The sequence below is a fragment of the Haliotis cracherodii genome, unplaced genomic scaffold, assembly GCF_022045235.1.
Source record: "Haliotis cracherodii isolate W230 unplaced genomic scaffold, xgHalCrac1.p SCAF_16, whole genome shotgun sequence".
NCBI classification, from domain to species: Eukaryota; Metazoa; Mollusca; class Gastropoda; order Lepetellida; family Haliotidae; genus Haliotis; species Haliotis cracherodii.
This window is the reverse complement of record NW_027266271.1, coordinates 11,783,320-11,807,370: the sequence shown is the minus strand read 5'-3', so window position 1 is coordinate 11,807,370 and position 24,051 is coordinate 11,783,320. Positions and strand designations below refer to the sequence as shown.

Below are 24,051 nucleotides of genomic sequence, written 5' to 3'. Positions count from 1 at the left end.
ATGACGTAGAAATAACATCCTCGACTGTCCAGTGTTCAATCTCTATTCTTATATAAACAGAACCCCGTAACAATTCAGCACAATAATTTTGTTAGGAGTATTGTTTAAATGAAATGATGCTAAAAATAGACGTCCAATCATATTACAGTGTCCGTTCATAATTGAAACAAGTGGTCATGTTACCAGTACTTATGTGTCGAATCTCAACTCCAACCCAACCACCTTGATTCATAAGGACGTTCTTCCCATTTCAGTCCTCCAGTAAACATCTTTTCCAGCTAAAAACATTCATAACAGTCTTCTGTTTTGATAAAATATGCCAAGCAATCCCACGTATGAGTCCAGGGCCCACTTGCACAAAGCGATCTGAGCGCTAAGATGATCGTAACTCCCATACTTTAACATAGGCTTACAATAGTTGTAGCGCTAAGATCGCTTTGTGCAAGTGGGCCCTGGAGTCCAGTTCTGTGCCAAACTCACGTTCAGAAGTGGCTGCCAAAATGAAACATTTGTCCGCGAACAAATCTTTTTCTGGCTTTTCTTTCACAAATTCACCAGAATACAATTTATCAGTCAATACTTTCACTGCCCAACAATTATAATACCTAAGTTAAGACCACCCAATGTTTTCATATGACTACACAGATCAACTGTAGTCATGTGAAAAATTCAGCGTTCTTAAACCTCTTTGAGTACCTAGTATCTATGGACTCAGCCGAAGAACAGCAGCCAAGACATCAACATCTGAACTTACATGACTAGTAAGGCATCAAAGTCTGCCAGTTCCATACAGGAGAAACTTACCACTACAGCCCCCTCGGTGATCTGTTTGACGGTACATGCTTTTAGTTATTGCACTGAAGCCCCATTGCTCTTATCAACAAACTCTTGTGAAACTCTTCCAGAATAAGGTACCGTTTTTGTATTGTCTACCAGATAGAGCGACTGAATTTAGCACCCAACAGTGTGCAGACTAGATTGTTATTCCCCCCAAATTAATGACTCTCATTATTAGTATTGATTATTGAGTCATAAGTCATCCAAGATGCTCAACAGCCAATCCAAGGTCGGATCCAGCATATTTAAATGGGAGGGTCCTCTCTCGGTCAATTTGACTGCCTACAACGTACTACATTTAGTTTTCAAAAGTCGAGGGACCCGCTGGATCCCGCCTCTGGATTCGCCCATGACATCTACCCATCCCTCTTCAAAAAAATATCCCGTCACCTAGCTACAGTAGAACTTAAAATAATGAGTATCATTGTTTCTGTTGTTCAGTAGGAAGTTTCAGGATGTAAGACGCTATTCAGTGGCTATTCAAGACTGTCCGTACAAACTAACCTGTAGGGATGAGTATCGCGCTGAGATCTTGCGATGCCCTACTTTTCACGCTACGTACTGACGATACCGCTGGTGTTATGATACACAACAATAAATAAACAGAAAAGAAGGTTTACACAGATTGTGTTCAGTTATTTCCGTGATTTCATAATTACTTCATGAGGACTTTTCACACCAAACATTTGTCCAAACTGGAGACTTAAATAGGTACCACCATGTCCTCATATTCCGCCATGGATACCATGGTTACAGGTGGTGCTACACTAATTTTGCTGTTACGGGAGGTAACGTCATCAGCTCCAGTTCGATTTATAGCATATCACGATTCAAGTATCGTCTGTACCTAAGTATCAATGACATTGTAGGTATCGGTGAATTGTTACAGCCCCACTCACCAGCATTCCAAACACATCTCTAAAAATGTCCTGAGACAAAGAGAAAAATGTTAAGAATTAGTTTCTAGTCCTGCTTACAAACAAGGCTTCAATTGGAACACAAGCCCTTCACTCTGTGTCAGCCAAATTCAAATCCACTGGTGTGGTTGCAGTATTCTACATGTGACCAATTTGTCAATGCACTTTTTCCATTGTGTAGAACAAGGGCTTGCATTATATTACACTCAGGATTATAAATAATATGCAAGAATGACCAGAAATGCAATACAACTTTTGAAAGACCATTGAAAAAACAACAATGAACTTTTCAGATTACATAAACAAATACAAAGTGACGTGCTGACAAGAAATCAAGTCACTCATTTCTCGTTTCTTGCTACCTTGAGTTGTCCCTGGTTAAATATGGCGGCACACCAGTTCGCCGGAACGGGCCATGATTGAGTCGGTAATGTTCCTCAAGGTGTTTGACGCTTGACGCTTGCATGTGGCACACCGGGCAAGTGATCATGGCGCTGTTGGCATGACGTTGCAGGTGCAGGAGAAGATGCTCCCGACGATGGAATGCCTTGGGACACACGAAACAGTGGAAGCGCTTCTCTCCATGAAGTGTCTTGTGTCGTGACAGCGATGACTTAAACCTGAATACTGCCCCACACAAGTTACAGGTCAGGTTCGGATCATTCTTCGATGGGGTGCCGGCGGACATATCAACATCCCTGCGACTAGATCGGCCATCTTGATTACTGGATGAAGGACTTGTTTCTGAAAAGTAACCAATGAGTGAGTGAATATTGTTTAAAGTGAGTGAGTATGGTTTTACGCCGCTTATAGCAATATTCCAGCAATATCACGGCAGGGGACATCAGAAATGGGCTTCACACATTGTACCCATGTCGGGAATCGAACCTGGGTCTTCGGCGTAACGAGCGAACGCTTTAACCACTAGGCTACCCCACCGCCCCTGTTGTTTAAAGCCACAGTCAGAAACATTCCAAAATTATGATGGTAGACTGTAACTAATCAAGTATATCTGGTCACGCTGTAACCTTAAGTGAGTGAGTATGGTTTTATGCCGCTTTTAGCAATATTCCAGCAATATCCAGACACCAGTAATGGGCTTCACACAATGTACCCATGTCGGGAATCGAACCCGGGTCTTCGGTGTGATGAGCAAACGCTTTAACCACTAGGCTACCCAACCCCCCATGCTGTAACATAAAATATATTGCAATAGATCATATCATATCATGTCCACAATGTACAGAATCACATGTCATGCATTTTGCTGTATATGTAAAACATTGCTAGAACGATTATGAAAAAAGGTTTTGTCCCAACAAACCAGTGATTGAAATTAGGAATAAAACAATTATACCAAAACACACATCTGACCACCTGATCCATGCAGTCAACTGAAAGGATACTGTGGGAGGAGAATCACCAACAAACAATGCAACAGAAGTAGCTAATACATGACAAACAGTATACCTAAAAAACTTCTGTTTCTAGCATTAGGGGATTAAATGAGGACTTGCCAGCTCGGAGTCAGTATACTATCAATCTCATTAAAATCAGACCCTAGTTCTCGCTACCGCTAAACAAAGATCTGAAGACATCCCATTAGGGATCACGTCAGAACGACCTTTCATCTGACCAACCAGAGCGTCGCTTACCAGATTATGAAAGTGACAGTCAGTCGGAATGTGATTTCTAATCATGCAATTTCAAAAACTTTAACACGGGGTATTCCGAACGATAGTTACGAGTTTAACGACTGAATCTAGAGCATCTATTAGCCATTCCACAATGTCCTTTTGTTTAGGTTTCAAATTTGTAATTGAGAATTTGTCAAAATATGTTTCGAAGCGTAGTCGTCAATTTGAAATCAGTGCCGTAAATCATGAGTAAGCTTCTTTCTGATTGGGTCATTCCATTGGTCAATCAAAGTTCGCGCAAGGTCGGCCCAACGTGACCCGTTATGGAATGTCCTCAGATCTTTGTTTTGCGGTAGCGAGAACTAAGATCTGATTTTATGCATGCACATCACTATTGTAAGTGAAATAATCCTGAATGCAAAGTTAAAATCCATTTCACCTCACCTTTATGTAACAATACACTATAAATCAGGGGAGATAACTACCATATCTCGTCATAAAACAAGCACTGACGGCTCACCTGCGCCACTGTGAAAGCCCTGACTGCTGTCTAGGTACTGGTTGTAGCTGATGGCGTTCCAGTCGATGCCCTCGAGGTAGCCTGGGCTGGACCTGCTGCTGCTGTTGCTGCTGTAGGCAAACTGCTGCTGCTGGAGAAGGTTTCCAGAGTCGGATGACGACGGCTGGTTGATGTAATTCGGACTGTTGAAAAACGAATCGTTAGGTGAAGTGTCGACTGGCTCTAGTTTGATCTGAATTTCATCAAGGAGTGACTCCTCCTTGACAAGTTGAGGATTCAAATTGGCCGATGTCGAATCCTGATGTGTGGTGGTGGAGGTCGATGGGCTCTGTGTTTTACTTGAAGACTGGGTTTCATCTTTGCTTATCAGAGATGTTTTATTCCTGCTAGCAGATGTCTCATCAGAGGAAGTGTTGTCATTTTTTGTGGATGACTCTGGCAGGGAGCTTGAGCATTGTGTATCATGTCCAGTTGGCAGATTGTCCTTTGAGCATTGGTCATTATCACCTGAGGTTTCACTTCTAAATTCCGTTTCTTGGATAGAATCTGATGATGTAGTTTTAGTTTTGACAGTACTTCTTTCAGACAAGTTTCCATCACATGTTGAAGTGCCTTCTTCAGAAAGACCTGTAGCCACTCTCTCCTGTCCGACATCTCCTTCTTCCTCCACTACAATTATGTCCCCTTTCGACCTTGAACTTGACTCTTCGTACTGACTAGACAGCACCTGCACATCATCATCCATAGCTTCTACAAGCCTACTTTTAACATTTTTTGTTTCTATATCACCCTGATCCGATCTGTCCTCAGGATCTAAATCTGAGAACAAGCTGTTGAGCGACCGTCTGCTTTTTGCTGGAGTTCCAACATTCCCCGATGGGCTGACTGACTGTGAAACAAAGGAACTGCTATCCATCTCGCATGACAAGTTATGACTCTCTGTTTCAGGACTATCCAAATCCATGACAGATTCAGACCCCTGAGGGTGTTTTGATGGTGTCCCAGATTGTGACACACTGGAGGATATCGACAACTCAGACTCCTGAGGATGTAGACCTACAGAACCCAAATACTCATCCTTCCTCCTGTCATCCCGGCTCTGAGCCCCGACAGAGTTGTAGATGCCACTACTGAGGGCAGTCAATAGAGATGCGGAGCTTCTTCGGAACACCTGTTGCTGTTTGCGTCTGTTTGTCCTTCCTCCAAACAGAGGGCGCTTGAAGATAGGGGTGGTGGAGGCAGCGATGGAGGACGTGGAGGAGGAGGAAGAGGTTGGGATGCGGTCGGTAGAGAGGCTTGGTTTGGGAACGACTAAACATGGTGCTCGTGGTGAGGTGTGTTGAGAAGCGGAGAGGTTAGACTTTTCACTGGTGGCAGTAGTGAAGGAAGTGCGAGAGATACTGGAAGATGTTCTTGCTGCAGTTTCTGAAGAGTTCTTGGGGTCACTGGTCAAGCTTGTGCCTTGTTCTGTGAAAATAGTCATTGACTTACTTGCCATATCACAGGAACATACAATAACAGAAATCAGGGTCCTACAGCCATTCTGTCAGAGTCAAGTATATAATAAAAGGTACGAGTTTGGATGACATGGTTACGATCCAGGGAAGAGTCGGCATTCAAGAATCTGTGAGGGGTTATATTTTACAGTGTATGTATCTTGAACTAGTGCTGTAAATACTACATATGCAGTTTTTTCTTTTATTTTGCGCTGGTAATGAACATACGTTGGACATGCTGCTAAAAATAGCCACTCGAAGTCACCTGACTGCCGACCTTTACGTGGATTCTAACCAGGGGATCAAAACTCAATGATTTTTCATTTTATAGGAACTAGAACACTTCTTTGTTAATTAATAAAATTGCGATATTTCATGATTTTATTGTAATTGGTGAGGACTATCGTCCTGCTTGTACTTGACAAAAGGTTTGGGCTAGCTGAATAACATGAATTTCAATGGCTGTGATGTTCTCTGCCACTGTGTATGTTACCAGTGCACAGTCGTTAGCCATGTTTAGCTCAAGTCAGCTGTGATGCTCGGACCCACCTAGAACCATGTAGCCGTAGACCTTGTACTCCGCCACCTTCAGATCCAGCCACATGACGAAGTGCGACAGTATCCATGGCTGGGCCCTCTGGACAATGTCACAAAAGGCTTGCTTCAGTGACAGAAGATCAGTCATTGTCAGAGAAGCTTGTACTGGGCCTCTTAGTTACACTGTACTTGTCATCTCTCTACACCAATTCACCAGCTGCCTGGCAGGAAGAGAGAAGGACTGTAATAATGATAATAATGATAATAATAATAATGATAATAATAATAACAACAACAACAATAATAACAATAATAATAAATATTATAAAGAAAAATAATAAAAAATTAATTCATATTAATATTGCCCAGTATGCATTCCCTGAAAAATGTTCATTGCACTATATAATTATTAGCTTGGTCTACAGATTAGTATGCACCTAGATTACATCCTCATCTTCCTCATCTTCCCGAGGCAAGAGAGTTAACTGACTTTTAAAGTCCAGTTTCCACCCTTGCTGAACTAGGCTGGAATTACTGGGCTCGATAGTAGCGCCACCAGTGGCTATTACCAGTTATGTCCCTCTAAGCCTCTCCTATGGACCAATCAGATTCCACTTCTTGTGTCACTTGTGTTAGCGTCACATAAAATGGCGGCACCCAGTCAGGACGATCTGATAGATAATGAAGATCTATATTGTGATAAAACGGGTCTTATATCGCGAAATGCATCAAATAACGTGAGCACCTTGTTTAAAAACATGAAAAAAATTGGAAAATATCTGCTGACAACGAGTTAGCGGTGCACATGCTTTGCAAATCCTGCAAGCGACCAAAATCTGAATGACAGTTTACGAACCGGATTTCGATTTCGCAGCGCGTTTTTGATTGGACTATGCATAGACTCGTTAGCCCAGCCCATTGTACCAGCCTAGTTTGGCAAGGGTGGAAACTGGACTTCTTAAAGTCAGTTAACTCTCTTGCTCCAGGAAGATTCTTGTTTTTCTCAATGTATTAAAGAACACAAATACTTCATTCACAAATTCTCTGGCTCTTGTTGTTAGTTGTTTTTTTAATTAATGTAGCATTCAGCAATATTCAAGCTATGTCACAGCATTCTGTTAATAATTTAAGCCTGAACCAGAATATCAAATGATTAAAAACAGGAACATGGATCCACACCACTGGGATATGATGACATGCATCATCCAAGTCTGAGAATCTGATCACACAATCCTGTTAGTCGCCAGTTACGACAAGCATGGGTTGCTGAAGATTATTTCTAACCAGGATCTTCATGGATGAATAGGCAAAGAAACAGTCTGTTGTCATTATCTGGTGATTATAGCACTCCAACTAGGGTAGTCCTGCACCATGACCGTGGAATATATTTATTTTATGAAAAAATAATAATCTAGAAATGCATACAAAAGCAAGTCTAGCCAGCTCAAGCTAGCTCTATTCCACAGCATAGGGAATTTTTTTATTTTTAGAGTCAAGAAGGATATTGTGTAATATAAGATTTCAGAGACTAAATGTTAGTCTACAACTAGGGTTGAGGCAAGACTCTTACATCTTGCGTACAGACATGTTAGAAGGAAGTGTCGTTCAAATGATTTAAAATACTGATACTTTAATATCCCACAATAAATAACCAGACCAATACTTGCAAAACGAAGTAAGCACATGTCGGGTCGACAATTCCATACATTATTGACTGTGTGACAAGATACATGAATTAATCTGTTCATATATGAATCTTTGTTTTCGTATTGATGTATTTTGCTCTGACAGGTGATGACTTACTTACCTGGGTTTGTCGGCCACTGTCTGGCTGGTACTAAAAGGCACAACTGTAAAAAACTGGGAACCCTCTGGGAACACAGCCGTTGTTGATTATTACATACTACGTGTGATTCTCTATAAGAACGCAACGCATCGTGTTGTGTTCTATTACCGTATCGATAAATGAAATGGGTGTGAGTTTCGGTCGGAAGTTGAATATAATCGGAACTTCGCTCTAAGCTATATATAGATCTCGGATCGTATGATACCGTTAGGTATTATCGTAAATAGCCGAACATTTCCGAATGTTAGTTTCAAGGGACATAACTCTTACTACCAATTTCCACAATATCTTGCAGTTTTAATTATTAGCGTTCAAACCCCGTTGAGATATTTATGTTTTAGCATATGTTTGGAAACACTTTCGCTGGATATATCAATTCTGTGTTGTATTAGACAAAGAAAACATCATGTGTACAATTGTAGATCTAGTAAACATTACATTTGTTGCGTTTGTTGATTATCTTCGTTGTCAAACGAAGTGATCCCATATCCCATAAAAGGCGACTATGCTTGTCGTGAAAGGCGACGAACGGGATCGGGTGGTCAAGCTCGCTGACTTGGTTGATACATGTCATCGTATCCTAATTGCGTGGATCGATGCTCATGATGTCAAGCACTGGATTGTCTGGTCCAGACTCGATTATTTACAGACCGCCGTCATATGGCTGTAATATTGCTGAGTGCGGCGTTAAACAACAAACAAACCATATCCGCCCTATACTAAACATTTGCTGAAGATGTGGTATGTATTATAGTGGAAATAACACGAAAAGAAGTTCCACTTCATCTACTTCCATTTTACATGAAACAGGAGTTACAAAATGTGTATTTCGAAACAAATATTCTGACTCCAATTTTATCAATATCAATATCTACGTTGAGCTTCGCACTTGCGGTAACCCTTGTCTTGTCCCATCCAAAACAATTTGGAGAAGGGGGATTCAAATTGACTCAGCATTCTGTGTGGCAGTGAACAGCATTGACAGGCTTGATATACCATCTTCCCGAGACAAGGGAGTTAACTGACTTTTAAAAGTCCAGTTTCCACCTTTGTCGAACTAGGCTGAAATTACTGGGCTCGATCGTAGTGCCACCAGTGGCTATTACCCGTTATGCCACTTCTAAGCCTCTCCTACGGGCCAACCAGATTCCACCTCTCGTATCACTCGCGTTTGCTTCACACAAAATGGTGGGACCCAGTCAGGACGATCTGCTCGATAATCAAGATCTATATTGTGATAAAACGGGTCTTATATCATGAAATGCATCAAATCACGTGAGCACCTTAACTAAACACATGAAAAGATTTGCAAAATTCCTGCTGACAACGAGTTGGCGATGCACATATATTGCAAATCCTGCAATCGACCAAAATCTGCACGACAGTTTACGAACCGGATTTCAATTTCAGTGCACGATTTTTATTGGACTATGCATAAACTCATTAGTCCAGCCAAAATGTAACTCCATAATCCCAGCCTACTTCGGTTAGTACGAAAGCCTATTAGGGCCAAACATTTTTTATTTAAAAGTTGTAATTACAAGTTGTAAAGGTGTAATTACAAGTTAAAAAGGTGTAATTACGACTTATAAAAAGTTGTAGTTACATGTTTTTAAGGTGTAATTTCAAATTTAAAAGATGAAAATACAAGTTTTTAAAGGTGCAATAACTAGATTTAAAGGCGTAATTACAAGTTTAGAAATGGAAATAACAAGTTTTGAAAGGTGTAATTACAGGTTTGAAAAGGTGTAAGTATGAGTTAGAAATGTGAAATTTCCCTGACTGATCGAAACATTTCAAGTTCTGTATTGCCTGAAGGACAGACTTAGAAGTATGGACGAGGACAATCAATTTTAGATGTTTTTAGATGAATTGGGCATTGAAAAGTCTGTAACTGACAAAATGAATAACAAAATGATAACAACATTGTCTGCTAATGCCAGAAAGCACAATATTTCTGTTGGTGCAAGCCCCAAATCATAATACAACTTCACTTTTCTATTTATGTTTCTTGATGCCATTTGGGACAGACGTCCTCCCTCCAAGATATGTTCATTTGCCCCTTATTCTGAATTTATAAGGAGTTCAATGGTTAAACTTGTAATTACAACTTTTTAAACTTGTAATAATACCTTTACAAGTTGCAATTACACCTTTATAACTTGTAATTACAACTTTTAAATAAAAAAAAATGTTATCAATGAATTTGGCCGTAATAGGCTTTCGTAGGTTAGGGTGGGAACTGGACTTTTATAGTCAGTTAACTCTCTTGCCTCAGGAAGATGGCTTGATACAAGTATATAGCTAAGTGTGTTATATTCGGGGCCATTTTCGCCAATATATGGGGCCATTTTCTCCAAAATGTTTGGTCATTTTCACTCAAGTTTGGGGCCATTTTCTACCGGAATGTCTGGGTCCATTTTTGCATGGGTGGTTTTCTCTATAACCCTGATCCAAACTTGACAACCAGCTAAAGTGAACTACACTGTTCTTGTTTTTTGTTATATCGTTGTTGTTATCCCAAAGGGTCTCAAATCTACATAAAAAAATACTTAGTTACACGTGAAGACAATCGTGATGAAAAAACAGAACTGTCAATCAGCTTATGATGAAAATATAGGTTCACCTGTGGTCTGATGTTGATCGAAGAGTGATTTTATTCCTTTTGAGAAAATGTCAGTTCAACCTTTTAACCGTTCAACCTCAATCGAATTTGAAAGAAACCCAACTGCGAGATAAGAATAATACACCAGAATAGCACCATGTTATCTTATCAGTGGCTACTGCACGCCGTCAAATAATGCGCTAATCTTCAAGTGAGAGCAAGCATTATGTCTCGCCTGTGTGGACTCCTCTTGGTTGTCTTGATTGTTGGTATGTACAAACTAAGTCTACAAACCATCCTGGAAATATCTGCAAGTTAGCTATATGATCCAATTATTTTTATCAATAGTTTTGTAACATAGCATACGTACACCGACTGGAGCGGGGTGTGGCGGTGTGAGTGAGTTCAGATGTATAGTGACATTGGCAATATTTGAAGACATATTGTGAATGGACAAAGTAATGCAGTTGTTTTCCAATAGCATGCCATCAAATGGCAGTAAAATGATTCGTAATGTATCAGAGATGTTTGTCAAAAAACTAGCTAGAAAACAATACTAAGATGGGATTGTTTAACGACAACACAATATATATAACTCAGGTTATAGACTAATAGATAGCCAGCACCAAAGAGAAGACGACGGGGACTTACAATACTTCTGCTTCCTGCATGGGTCCCCAGCTGGTTTACATCTTGTCATTAGCTGCTGAGTACTGTTAACACGTTTTATTGTTTTACGTTACTTCAACCCCAGTAGTAGAGGTAGTAGTAGTAGTAGTAGAAGTTGTAGCAGTAGCAGTAGTAGTAGTAGCAGCAGCAGTAGTGGTAGTGGTAGTCGTAGTAGTAGCAGTAGTAGTAGTGGTAGTAGTAGTAGTAGAAGTAGCAGTAGTAGTAGTAGTGGTAGTAGTAGTTGTAGCAGTAGTAGTAGTAGTGATAGTAGTAGTAGTAGTGGTAGTAGTAGCAGTAGTGGTAGAAGCAGTAGTAGAAGTAGTAGTGAATGGGTGAGTGAGTTGGGTTTAACACCACTTTTAACAGTATTCCAGTTAGATCACGGAGTGTCACAAGCCCGAAGTGATGAAGAACTCAGACGTTTACCACTTCGGTGAAACCCACGAGCACGGGTATGGTGCTGACAAACCTTGAAACATAATCAGGGCGAACCGGGATTCGAACCCACAATCATAGGTTTCTAGCGTGCCCAAAGGACGCAACTCTGCACAGCGAATCGCGGCGCCCTAGACGACTGGGCCACCCGTGTCCCCAGTAGTAGTAGTAGTAGTAGTAGTAGTAGTAGTAGTAGTAGTAGTAGTGGTGGTGGTAGTGCATGGTGGTGGTACCATTTAGATGTACAATCATGAATGACATGACTACACTCTTATACGGTCGTACACATGTTTACAATGACCAAGTAAGTGCCCCCTACCCCCAGGCCCCGTGATGTGTCAGCTCGTCCTGCCCTGGCAGATGTGTGAGATGCAGTGTCATAAAGACAACAACGCCACCTGGCCCAACCATGCCACGCCGGAAATAAACGAACATTGCCGAACCTACTGCAGAGACCACTGGTAAGTTTTTAAAACGCTTATCCCAAGACACATGCAGGCTTTTATTTTCCTTAATTGCGATAATAATAATGATAATAAAGATAATAATAATATCATTGGTGTTTGAATATTATGAAAAAGCTATTAACTCAAAACAGTTAGTTACAAGAGGTAGCGTTCTTTGTCGTTTGAAGTGTATAGTTTTCAATACTATGAATGTACAATTCTTTAATTTGACCTTTGAAATACTAGTAGACGATTTTTAAAAATGTTTTTTACTGTTCGGAAAGAAATATTAATTCAGATTCTCAGCTGCTGAAATATTAATATTTTCCAAGGAAACAGAACTTTATTATCTGCATCTTCTTTGTCAAACCGTTCTTTTGTGCTGAAGTTCTGCATCTTTTCCGTATTCTTATAAATGTTCTTTTAAATATTTAAACTTTCCCTCCAGTATGGTTTTACTCCGCCATTAGCAATATTCCATCAAAATCAAGGTCGGGGATACCACAAATGGGCTTCACACATCGAAATCGAAACCGGCTCTTCCGCGTGACGAGCGAACGATTTAACCACTCGGCTACCCGACCGCCCCCAAATGATTGCATATGTTTGTTTAATGTATGTCCAAAACAAGAATGAACTATACAAGTAGTAGTATACACATTAGAACCAGAGCCAGGCCCATTCAGAGCGTATATAGCGAAGGGTGATGAGGTGAAAAACGAAAGTTTCAAGAGACATGTGTATGGCTGAGTATATACTTTCGGTATGTATAATTTTGAATGGTTCTACAGACCGTACTGTCATCAGGGTATCTAACCATTGCTTGGCCCTGGTGTAGAATCCCCCATCCCGCTGTTAGGCGTTTGCTGGCGCAACTTGCCACTATGGGTGGCGGCCGGTGAAGATCCGGGGTAGATTAGATCTTCAGCAACCCATGCCTGCCGTAAAAGGCGACTATGCTTGTCGTAAGAGGCGACTAACGGGACCGGGTGGTCAGGGTCGCTGACTTGGTTGAGGCATGTCATCGGATCCCAGTTGCGTGGATCGATGCTCATGATGTCAATCACCGGATTGTCTGGTCCAGACTGGATTATTTACAGACCGCCGTCATGTAGCTGGACTATTGCTGAGTGCGGCGTTAAACAACAAAGAAACAAACAAAACTGTGAGTGTCAAGGACTGGAAACCTTCGAATAGAATGAGTGGGTGGGGGTTGACGCCGCTTTTAACAGTATTCCAGTTATATTACGGCGTGTCAGCTTAATGTGGGAGGAAAGCCTGAAGTGATGCAGGTCGAAGACCTTTACTACTTTGATGGAACCCATGATAATGGGTGTCGTGTTGACATACCTAGAAACACAATCATGGCGAATTTTGAAATAAGGGACGCAACTCTGCATAGCCAAACGCGTCGCCGAAGACGAACATTGGCCATGCTGCTACTTAAAAGAAAAACTATGGAATGAACGTGTTGGCCCATCTCATTAAATCTCAATCTCATTAAAACCAGATAACTAACATCTGATTTTAATCAGACTTGGGCCAGTTTTCAACTCCAAGCTACATACATGTGCTAAGCACCTTCTGAAAAAGGCCATGTTGCCAGACAGATTCGGCCCATGAACCCTCTGGCGCCATGGTCTGTAGGGACGACTAATTCCTGTAACACATGCAGACAGGAGGAATTATTTTTTAAACATTCAGTGAAGATTTAGAACAGTTATAGATAACGCTAGTTGAGGGCATGCATTGTAGTCGGTGGCAGGTTTCTTTAAATCAGACCGCCTCCGTGGTCTTGGTATAGAGCGTCCGCCCGGGGTTCCATTTCCGGCCGCTTCATACCAAAATACATTAAAAGATGGTACTTGTTGTTGCTCAGTATACTGTGTCTGAGTGGGATTTTCATGTTAAAACTGCGGCATGGTATCTCAGTGGGCTAGCACTACAAAATCGGCATCGAGTAGGAGCCGGGTTAAGTGCATGCTGCTCGGTTCCTTACATTAGTGGAGAGTCGACTTAAGTGGAGCAAGTCAAACGTTTCCTTCATACGTGTCTACAATGTCACTTTTAACTGATTTTTAAACAGTCAAATGAATTATCTCAATGTCGTCACCTTGTGATCTAGCAATGTAAGACAAAGTAAATTTAGGAACAATTGAATTTTTTTTTTTTTAAATATTCGGCACAGATTTCAAACACTCTAGAGGTCATGCGGTTGCAAATTCATTTATCATGAGTGCGTGCGTGCATGCGTGCGTGCGTACGTGCGTACGTGCATTAATTAATAATATTTTTTGTATTTAACCAGACATTGCTTTATTGCAGGCAGGACATGTTTACAACACCACACTGACGGGCTAACAGAAGGAAGTAAACGTCTGTAATATGACACTGCAGAGTTAATAAACGCAATGTTTTTAGAACGATGCAGCGATTAAGTTTGTTATTTATTTCAAGTTGAAAAAGGGAAAATTATTCCCATTAGTGATATTTTTCGTCTTTAATCTTTCGCGGGGAACACCGGACCTCCACCCATTGCACACTAGGCTACCACAACGACCACTGGAATATTTGTCATACGAGTTTATTCACAAACACTCTGATTCAAACAAGGAAACACATGGCATACAATGGGTATACAATGATGTGTATGTGAAAAAACAAGGAGCTAAAACAAGGACTGGTCGACTCGGCGTCCGTGTACTGTGAGTGGGGTATTCATGTTAAAATTAGGCATGGTATCTCACTGGGCTAGCGCTATAAAATCGGCATTAGTCCGGACTAGTACACACAGCACGTCGCTATATAAGTGCAATAATCTTGGACGTTACACATTGGACTTCCCTGATAGGCGTGATCATGTCTGGCGACGTTGAAATGAACGTCAAGCCAATGTCAACCTGAGACCTCATGACAAATTTGGCTGTGGATCGGTTTTGGTGTTGGTCGGCATCACTGTGACTGATCGAACTCCATACTGTGCAAGGAAGGGTCACAGGGCAGTGCCATCGGGACAACACCCTTTGTTGTCCCGTTTGCAAGGCGTGTGGGTCGACGTCTTGTCTTTCAGGACGACAACGCCCATGCTCACCGTGCACGAATCGTCAATGCTAACCTCCAGCAGCACAACATCCATAGAAGGCCAGGGTCAACAATGAGCCCAGACCTTTCCCCTACTGAACACATCCGGGACATGATTGGGAGGCGTGGACGTCAACGTCATAGGCCGCTGACCACGTTGGCTGAACTTGGCCAGGCGCTGCAAGAAGAGTCGGACAGACTCTCTGAAATCGCCATTAGGAGACTCACGCGCAGTATGCCGTGGCGAGTGAATGAATGTTTGTCAAATCATGTCAGTATTACGCACTACTGATCCAAAAAATTAAACTTCCCATGTTACCCCTATCGGCCTTCAAGATCATTGGCGGTCATAACGTCTACTGTCATACTCCACTACCGACTGTAATGTGTTCCTAACTTTTTCATTATTATCATACAAATATTACTAGAAACTTATATCTCTTTTAATGTTGGAACTTTTAAGATATTTCCGAGTATCCCCCACTTTTTAAAGAGTACAATTCACAGTTCAGCGCGTCACGTTGACAAGCGAAGCGTCATAGTTAAGACATCTTCTCTGAATAGCTGCCATATCTGCCTCACAGAATATTTACGTTGGGGTCTTAAGGGACCGACCATATCATAATCGGTGAGAGGGTTCTGGGAGTGTACATCGAGATTATATATATTTTCAGCTACAATCACAAAACCCGATATTTTTTAATTTATTTTATGGGCCTGAATTTAAAAAAAACATAATGTCATTTTTGTGGGAGGGTATTCCTTATTTTATCGAACAGTCTGAAGAGAATTGTTTTTTTATGTTTGGTCCCGTATGTATTGTATGTGACGTTAGGTTGGAGGTGATCAGGTCGTTGGTGAGGCAAGATTATTTTTACCCTCAATTAAAAATAGTGAAACTATCACAACTTAAATGATCCCAGCATGGCTTATTTAACACACACACACAGCTGTCTGTAAATAATGGCATCTGGACCAGATAATCCAGTGATTGACATCATGAGCATCGATCCACATAACTAAGTTGTGATGACAAACAGTCACGCCACGGAGCCTGACCACCCGATCCTACAGCCAACTCTTCCCACAAGCATAGGTAGCTGGGGACCTATACTCTTATCCGGAATCCCAATGGGTGAACACGCACTGGATATGAAGTCACAGCATACCTTAATTTAACACACCATTTCACTAGTTTTTACAATTAACTTGATAAATGAATCCTTAGCACTCACAAACATATTTAACTAGAGTTTTGTTGAATTTCCTATATTTTACTTATGGAATACATGTACTTGTGTGAAGGAATACTGGGTTGTCGCTATTAAATCCCAAGTGTGGAATGATACATCTATTACACCTCCAGCAGAAATTTTCCTATTCATAGTCGTGGGCACGGGTGGCCCATTCGTTTAAGGAGCCACGATTCGCTGTGCAGAGCGAAAACCTATGATTGAGGTTCGAATCCCGGTTCGCCCCGATTATGTTTCTAGGTTTGTCAGAACCATACCCGTGCTCGTGGGTTTCACCAAAGTGGTAAACGTCCGAGACCTGCATCACCTCAGGCCCTCCTCCCACATTAAGCTGACACGCCGTGACATAACTGTAATACTGTTAAAAGCGGCGTTAAACCCAACTCACTCACTCACTCGAGTCATAGTCAGGTTCTATTTCTTCAATGTCATCAAGTTCCTGTGTATATGGTGAAGGTTCTCGCGTTGACCCGCTCCAATATCCTAATGATCTTACTGTTCCTCTAGGAAGAATAGTATTCCTTTGACGGCGTGCCCTGTCATAAACTGTCAACCCAAACACTGAATTTATGGTCTTAGCTTCTCTGGGAACCTGATTCTCTCCCTTGTGTATTTCCGTCAAAACCGTTTGTGTAAACGGCATCACGTTCTTGTCATCCACCTTTTGCAACACTTGTTCAACTGCCTTCTTCACCAGACTTTCTATCGTCTTCCTGGACATCAAGGACAGGTGTTCAAATTCCCTCTTCACATCATCTTCAACGGAGAAATTAGGTGTGGCGACCTGCTTACTTTTGTACAACTTAACTGCTATCTGACACATTTTATCCCAGAGTTTTTTGTTCCCCAAGTCATGTTTCATGGTACTCTGCCGATCCCTCCTTCGTCTCCTGTCCTCCTTCCTCTCGTCATCCGTCATTATTGTTGTGGTTTCTGAGCACTTGTTCTTATAGTCATTTATAAGTCTGCTCAAATCGTTATGCTGAACTTCGCTATCGGTTCCTTTTTGTTTGCAAATGTGTCCAAAATTAATTTCCTTTCCAGCAACAATTTGCAACAAGGTTGAAAACCGATGAAACAGCATAGCAACAAATTGTACTACCAATAAAAGTCCAAATACAACTATGAAAGCTATTGACAATGGCTGTACCTTTTCCGGCTTGAATGTAGCATCTGGGCAGGGCAGTTCAAAGGCCATGTTTGGTGTATACTGTGCAATGCTCTCAAGTGCAAACAGCAGAATGATAAAAACAGCATTGATGAGAATGAACCCGAGACACGACGTGTTCCGAAGTGCAGCCAGGTTGTCTGCAAGGTTGGCATCCTTTTCATCAATAGGCGTTAGGTATTCACTCATAAGGCTTAACCAGAATGTGTTTTCTTCTTCAGTCAATTCCTCAGAGACGCCTTTGTAAGGATCCAAAAGGTCGCAGATGTCTTTGATCTCATCTTCTGTAGTAGGAAACAAATATGGGTTATTGTCTTGTTCCAAACATTAAAAAATTCGAATTGTGAACTTGGCATCATTAAAAAAATTAAATCTTGTGCGTGTAAAAGATTGGTTGTTCACAAAGTTTCATATTTTTTTATGGCGGATGGCATAATCTCAAGAGATGTTCTAGCATCAATGGCTCCATAGATGGACCTTCATAGAAGGTCGCACTGGAACGTTACTTGTAATTATAGATGGATTCATAATAACACGATATCAATAAAAATATACACAGGGTTACATGGAAAAGGTTTGTATGAGTCAGCATAAATTTATTAGAAACAATATTAACATGTTTTGTTTTTTAAAAAAAAGGCAAATTGTGTGATATGTATAATGTTTGTTTGTTTAACGCCGCACTCAGCAATATTTCAGCTATATGTCAGAAATTGTGACGTTAAACAACAAACAAAAAACAACAACAAATTCAGAAATGGCATGATAAAAGATGTGGCCGTGATTTTTATAGGATGAGGAAGCACAACTGGAGTTACAACGAGTGAAATACAACAAAGAGGGTAACAAAAATAAGGTTCACTTACTGTCTGGCAAATCAGTTTTTCCCTTCGAAAGCTCCTCCTGTTTACATTTCTCATTCAATGGACAACCCTTGTCCTTCTGTTTTTCTTCAAGAAGAGGCCTTTCTGCATCAGGACCATCAATGATTATCCTTGACAACCTTGACAGAAGTCTCTTTGCAGGTTTCATTTTCTTTTTAGATTGACCTTTCTCCTTGGCCTCCTTGGACTCACCGCTGTCTCTGGTCCCCCACGACACGTCGTTCAAGTTGGCCAGGGAGTAAATCACCATGAGAAGCGTGGTGCTGGGGATGAGCAAGAAGTACAGCACGCCGTAGAAGAGGCACGTTATTTCTTGGGGATGAAGCAGTGCAGAGATGACGAAGATGCTGGCCACAAGTGTCAGGAAGATGGTGGAGACGGAACAGAAGCCACTTTCGGCTGCCTGTTTGATCATGCCGACCAACACCACTGTCATAAGCAGGCAGTAGCATATTGTCAGAATCAGAGCGAAAGTCAACTGGAAACAAAAGTCAGAACATGAGAAGACAGGTGTGTGTGTGTGTGTGTGTGTGTGTGTGTGTGTGTGTGTGTGTGTGTGTGTGTGTGTGTGTGTGTGTATTATAGGCATTTAGAAGACAGTATGGTTTGGTTTGGTTTGGTTTGTTGTTTAACGACGCACTCAGCAATATTCCAGCTTTAGGACGGCGGTCTGTAAATAATCGAGTCTGGACCAGACAATCCAGTGATTGAAATCATGAGCATCGATGCACACAATTGGAATCTATGACATGCATTAACCAAGTCAGCGAGCCTTACCACCCGATCCCGTTAGTCGCCTTTTACGACAAGCATAGTCGCCTTTTACGGCAAGCATGGGTTGCTGAAGACCCCGGATCTTTACGGGTCGTATTTCATGGGGACATATTTACATCGATTTCAACTTTTGTATTCACAATGCTTCTTGCCAAACCACTTTGTGAATTATTTGACATTTACATTACGAAAGGGCCTTAAACACTTTTTTCTCTAAAGTGGGGAGAGAGGTAGGATTTTAAAAATGTTTTTATTATAAACAAAAGCACTTATTTGTCCCACCCAAATACCAACAAACAACTAGATCTTCTGGATACACATTTAACTCGTCTCTGCAATACACGTCGGATGTCAAGCATGTCATTTTAAATGACAGAGACGCAGGAATTTTGAAAATTATTTGTATCGCCAATGAAAATGAAAGACACGCAGGATTAAAGTTTCGCGCTGATACCAGAAAAATATCATATTTTTTCATCCACATTATCCAAAACTGGTTCCTGCAGAAGATGTTGTTCAAGTGAGTTTGCATGAGATTGCATCGAAATGACATCACAATCAAATGAATTCACTAATCTCGCTGAAGCTGTTTCGCCTTACGTTTTCCACACAAGACACTGCCTATTATCAATTACAAACTGAAGAGGTTGGAAGAATAATTTTGGTAATATGATATACTGGATATTACCTCGCGTCTTTTGATTTAAAATATAATGAATAAATGTGTGAAACCTTTATCAACTTGACGTATTGATCTATATAGGTAAAAGGTGACTAACAGGATCGGGTCTTCAGGCTCTCTGACTTGGTTAATGCATATCATCGTATCCCAATTGCGTGGATCGATGCTCATGATGTCAATCACTGGATTGTCTGGTCCAGACTCTTTATTTTTTTACAGACCGCCGTCATATAGCTGGAATATTGCTGTGTGTGGCGTTAAACAACAAACAAACAAAAACAAAACATTATTAAAAAATACAGGAAGGGTGAAATTCTCTCTATTGTGTATCTTTGAAAATGAGAGGACATGTCAAATTCCAAGTTTGTCTTTGCTGCTCTTATCACAGAAATCATCCAATAAAGCACGATATAAAACCAAAATATATTAATTTTTTTCATTTCTTCTATAGTTTATATAGTCAGAATGGTACAATCGACTCTGCTTCATGCAGATATAGAAAGGGTTTTGTCACTTATTTCTTTTCTTGAGACAATAAACCTTACAATCGTTGTGAAAATATCGCCTTTGCAATACACGAACAGTGTAAATAGTAAATATGACACATCATAGAATATCATATCCTTGTCAAACCAGGTAACTGACTCAACATTTCTCTTAGCCCATGTCAAAATAGCTGCAAAACTAAAACTCCTTAATATCAAATGGCAACAGTTCAGCATGAGTCTGATAGACATGCAAAGTTTTGTAAGAAAGAATTAAATGGGTTTTGAGTTATGTTCCGGAAACGAACCCTATAGAACCTTAGTCCAACTTGTTGCCATGGAAACATAAAAAAATATAGAATTCCTAAATAGCAAAAGGCACCAGTTCAGTATGTGCCTGGTAGACATGCAAAGTTTTGTAAGAAAGTATTTAACAGCTTTTGAGTTAAACTCCGGAAACACCACCAAATTCAACTTGTTGGAATGGAAACGTAAAAAATAAAAATCTCTTAAATTGCAAAATAGCAAAAGGTACAACTTCACCACCTAAGTGATATAAATGCAAAGTTTGATGAAGAAATATTTAACGGTTTTCGAGTTCAGCTCCGAAACGATTCAGACAGACGGACGGACGGACGGACGGACATGCCCATAGCTATATCCCCCCGTATTATATGCCGGGAGGATAACAAAAGTGAATACTCATTTGACGGGATAACCTTACCTGGGCTTTTGTACTGGCCTTGAAACAGAGAATGACGAATATGATCAGGGGGGCCAAGTTAATGAGAAATGACGTCGTAAGGGTAATGGCTTGAAAGCTGGAGCTGATAGCCCCGACTATAAGCATGAAGATCGTCCCGGGGGTGACGACTGACGAGGCAAACAGTCCAAGCTGATAGGTGATGTAGAGAAAGCAAATGTCGGAATTGTTTCTGGTAGTAGTTTTCCAGGACATGATAAGGTCAAGAACATTGATCATGGTGGAGGGCGTCCATCGTCGCCTCTGCTTGAAAAATTCAAAGAAATCCATCGGGGCAAAGGTGAAGGAGTCTGATGCGGCACAGTACTCTACCCTATGTCCTTGTTGGAGAAGTAAAGTACACAGCCATCTGTCTTCACCTTGAGTAAAGTGTAAGAAAGTTAAGTAACATGCGTCATACGACTATTGCTCAAAAGTTGTTTGATCAGTGTTACAGCATGTAAAGCTTTCAAAAAAAAGCTGGTGGAGGACATTTCCATTTCATTAGTGACCATAAGCTGTCCGATGCAGTTCACTATTCTGACCTGTACATATGATCCGCGTGTTTAGATGGACACTTGAATTGCCTTTGCATGTGTTTGTGAAGGGTGCACCGGTGGGCTCACCCTTTCTCGAAACCTGGTATCATTACTATTTAATAGTGGTTCATAAACACAAGCTGATATAGTCATTCAGTGGACTGTTTAACAAAACTATTTCTCATGCAGATATAGGTGTATCGAAATGATTCCTGAAGGGGGCCGTGAGGATCTGGGGTAGACTAGCTGATCGGCAACCCATGCTTGCCGTAAAAGGCGACTATGCTTGTCGTAAAAGGCGACTGAGGGGATCGGGTGGTCAGGCTCGCTGACTTGGTTGATGCATGTCATCGTATCTCAATTGCGTGGATCGATGCTCATGATGTCAATCATTGGATTGTCTGTTCCAGACTCGATTATTTACAGACCGCCATCATTTAGCTGGAATATTGCTGAGTGCGGCGTTAAACAACAAACAAACAAACAAACAAGATTCCTGAAAGCACTTTCAGTTGGTAGTCCAATTGATTGAGATATATTATTTTATTTCGTTGGGAGAAGAACAATGACTGTTCTATGCCTTTATGGAGGTGTTTAACAATGTGTAATTTATTTTGCAGTTTCATAAGGTGCATCGTCAAGATATGGCTGAAATATTGCCGATGTGACGTTAAATTTCACTCATTCACTCATATGGTGTATGTATGGGATGTATAATGGAGAAACCACTCTCCGACTTAATGCTTGATATCTAATTTCTCTTGGGTTTTCATAATGACCTAAAGATGCGTCAGTTTTACTTGTTTATACATAAAATGCACGTTTAGAATGACAAACAAACTCCTGGCTCAGAATCAACTGCAACAACAATAGCCTAACGTCTTCATCCCTAACTAACTCACCCAAATCGTACTGTATCTTCTCTGCGGCCTCTGACACGGTCTTGGTGTAGGATCGCATCACGTTGGCATCCATGAGAGCAGAGCCCCGGAACAAGCTGAAACATCCGGGACTGCACAAGACACACCCCAGCACGTTCTCCGATGCCTTCTGGAGCCAGTGACTCACTGCATACTCAAACTTCTGGTACCACACCATCGGACCTGGAAACATACAATAACACCGCTTTTAACAGTATTTCACATATTGCATGGCTTGTAGACTGAGGGAGAAAGCACAAAGTGCAGGTCTTGGCTTTCACAACTTTGAGCTCATGATCGCGCTGACAAACAAAGCCACGAGAACATGACGCATCTGGGAATCAAACCCACAATCACCGGATCCGGTCACTACTGCACTCTACACAGTGAAATATGACACCTATACGTTAATCCGTTTTTGTAGAAGATGAGTGCTTAAGATTTGATCAAGACGTACAAAATCCTGTCTGTGAGAGTATTTAAAGAAATTGATATACTCATGAAAAGTAGTTCTTAAGAGGCAGAATAATTAAAAGTCTGTGTGTGTGTGAGACACACACCACACGCACCAAATTTGGTTCAAAACATTTTAAAAAATCGGTCACAGATTCAACATTTTCCTTTGAAAGGAGAAATAATGTTTTATTTTCGGGGACGAACTAGTGAGCGAGTGAGTTGGGTTTAACGCCGCTTTTAACAGTACTCCAGTTATATCACGGCGTGTCAGCTTAATGTGGGAGGAAAGCCCGAAGTGATGCAGGTCTCAGATGTTTACCACTTCGGTGAAACCCACGAGCACGAGCATGGTACTGACAAACCTAGAAACATAATCAGGGCGAACCGGGATTCGAACCCACAATCATATGTTTCTGGCGTTCTGCGCCTCAGACGACTGGGCCACCCCTGCCCCTTTAGAACTAAACATATGTATTCCCTACCAGAGCCTACAGGATGAATCCTGCCACAGGCAGCTCCTATGTAAGGGTTGACCTTAATCCTGTCGAGAAGGATCCGAAGAGCATCAGGCTGGAAGTCCACATCTCCGTCAAGGGCCAAGAGGAAAGTGTTTTGGGCCTTTACCATTCGCGCCTCTTCGGTTTGATAGAGTGGATTGTCCGTTATGCCATGCTTCAGGAAGTAGTACATGTACATCACCTACAAACAGGCACAGGGTGTCCTCGGGTCAGTTAGTGGTCTTAAGATTTTAAAGTTGTTTTTCTTTAGCTTTCAAATGCCATTTGTCATTACAGTTAAGTACGGTTATGACGAACTCAAGGGGACTACTAATTTTAGTTCGGTATAACCGTAGTTCGTTATAAGCATATATACAGCATAACTACAGCAAATAGTCGGGACCAAAAAAAAAGTTCGTTATATCCGTCAGTTCGTTATAAGCGTGTTCGTTATATCCGTAGTTTGCTGTAAATAGAAGAATTCTTTATTCTTGTTTCATGTTACAGCTGTAGTGCGGTCACAACATGAAGTAGGTGTACTTAACAACTGGTGGTAACATGTGTTTATCATCCAAAACTGGCTCTCACAGGAGATATCGCTTGGGTGAGATCAAGCGATATCTAC

The 24,051-nt window shown here is 41.2% G+C and overlaps 2 protein-coding genes and 1 long non-coding RNA gene across 3 annotated transcripts in view; 1 reads left to right on the top strand and 2 right to left on the bottom strand.

Moving 5' to 3' along the window:
* Nucleotides 1-403: 403 nt before the first annotated feature.
* LOC139463823 (dentin sialophosphoprotein-like) lies at nucleotides 404-7,919 on the bottom strand. Its single transcript, XM_071245171.1, has 4 exons — nucleotides 7,752-7,919; nucleotides 5,957-6,165; nucleotides 3,912-5,378; nucleotides 404-2,498 (listed from the first exon to the last, which is right to left on the bottom strand). Exons 2-4 carry the CDS (start codon nucleotides 6,090-6,092, stop codon nucleotides 2,113-2,115), a joined length of 1,989 nt encoding a protein of 662 aa, XP_071101272.1. The 5' UTR covers nucleotides 6,093-6,165; nucleotides 7,752-7,919; the 3' UTR covers nucleotides 404-2,112.
* Nucleotides 7,920-10,582: 2,663 nt separating this feature from the next.
* Nucleotides 10,583-14,371, top strand: LOC139463387 (uncharacterized). Its single transcript, XR_011653043.1, has 3 exons — nucleotides 10,583-10,664; nucleotides 11,825-11,960; nucleotides 14,271-14,371. It is a non-coding gene; the product is annotated as an uncharacterized lncRNA (long non-coding RNA).
* Nucleotides 14,372-16,667: 2,296 nt separating this feature from the next.
* LOC139464157 (chitin synthase chs-1-like) overlaps nucleotides 16,668-24,051 on the bottom strand; it is a 29,611-nt gene continuing 22,227 nt past the window's right edge. The window contains exons 11-15 of the mRNA XM_071245686.1: nucleotides 23,412-23,628; nucleotides 22,456-22,656; nucleotides 20,997-21,394; nucleotides 18,314-18,809; nucleotides 16,668-17,731 (exon numbers count right to left, since the gene is read on the bottom strand). Coding sequence (XP_071101787.1) covers nucleotides 16,668-17,731; nucleotides 18,314-18,809; nucleotides 20,997-21,394; nucleotides 22,456-22,656; nucleotides 23,412-23,628 — 2,376 coding nt within the window. The remainder of the gene's footprint in view (nucleotides 17,732-18,313; nucleotides 18,810-20,996; nucleotides 21,395-22,455; nucleotides 22,657-23,411; nucleotides 23,629-24,051) is intronic.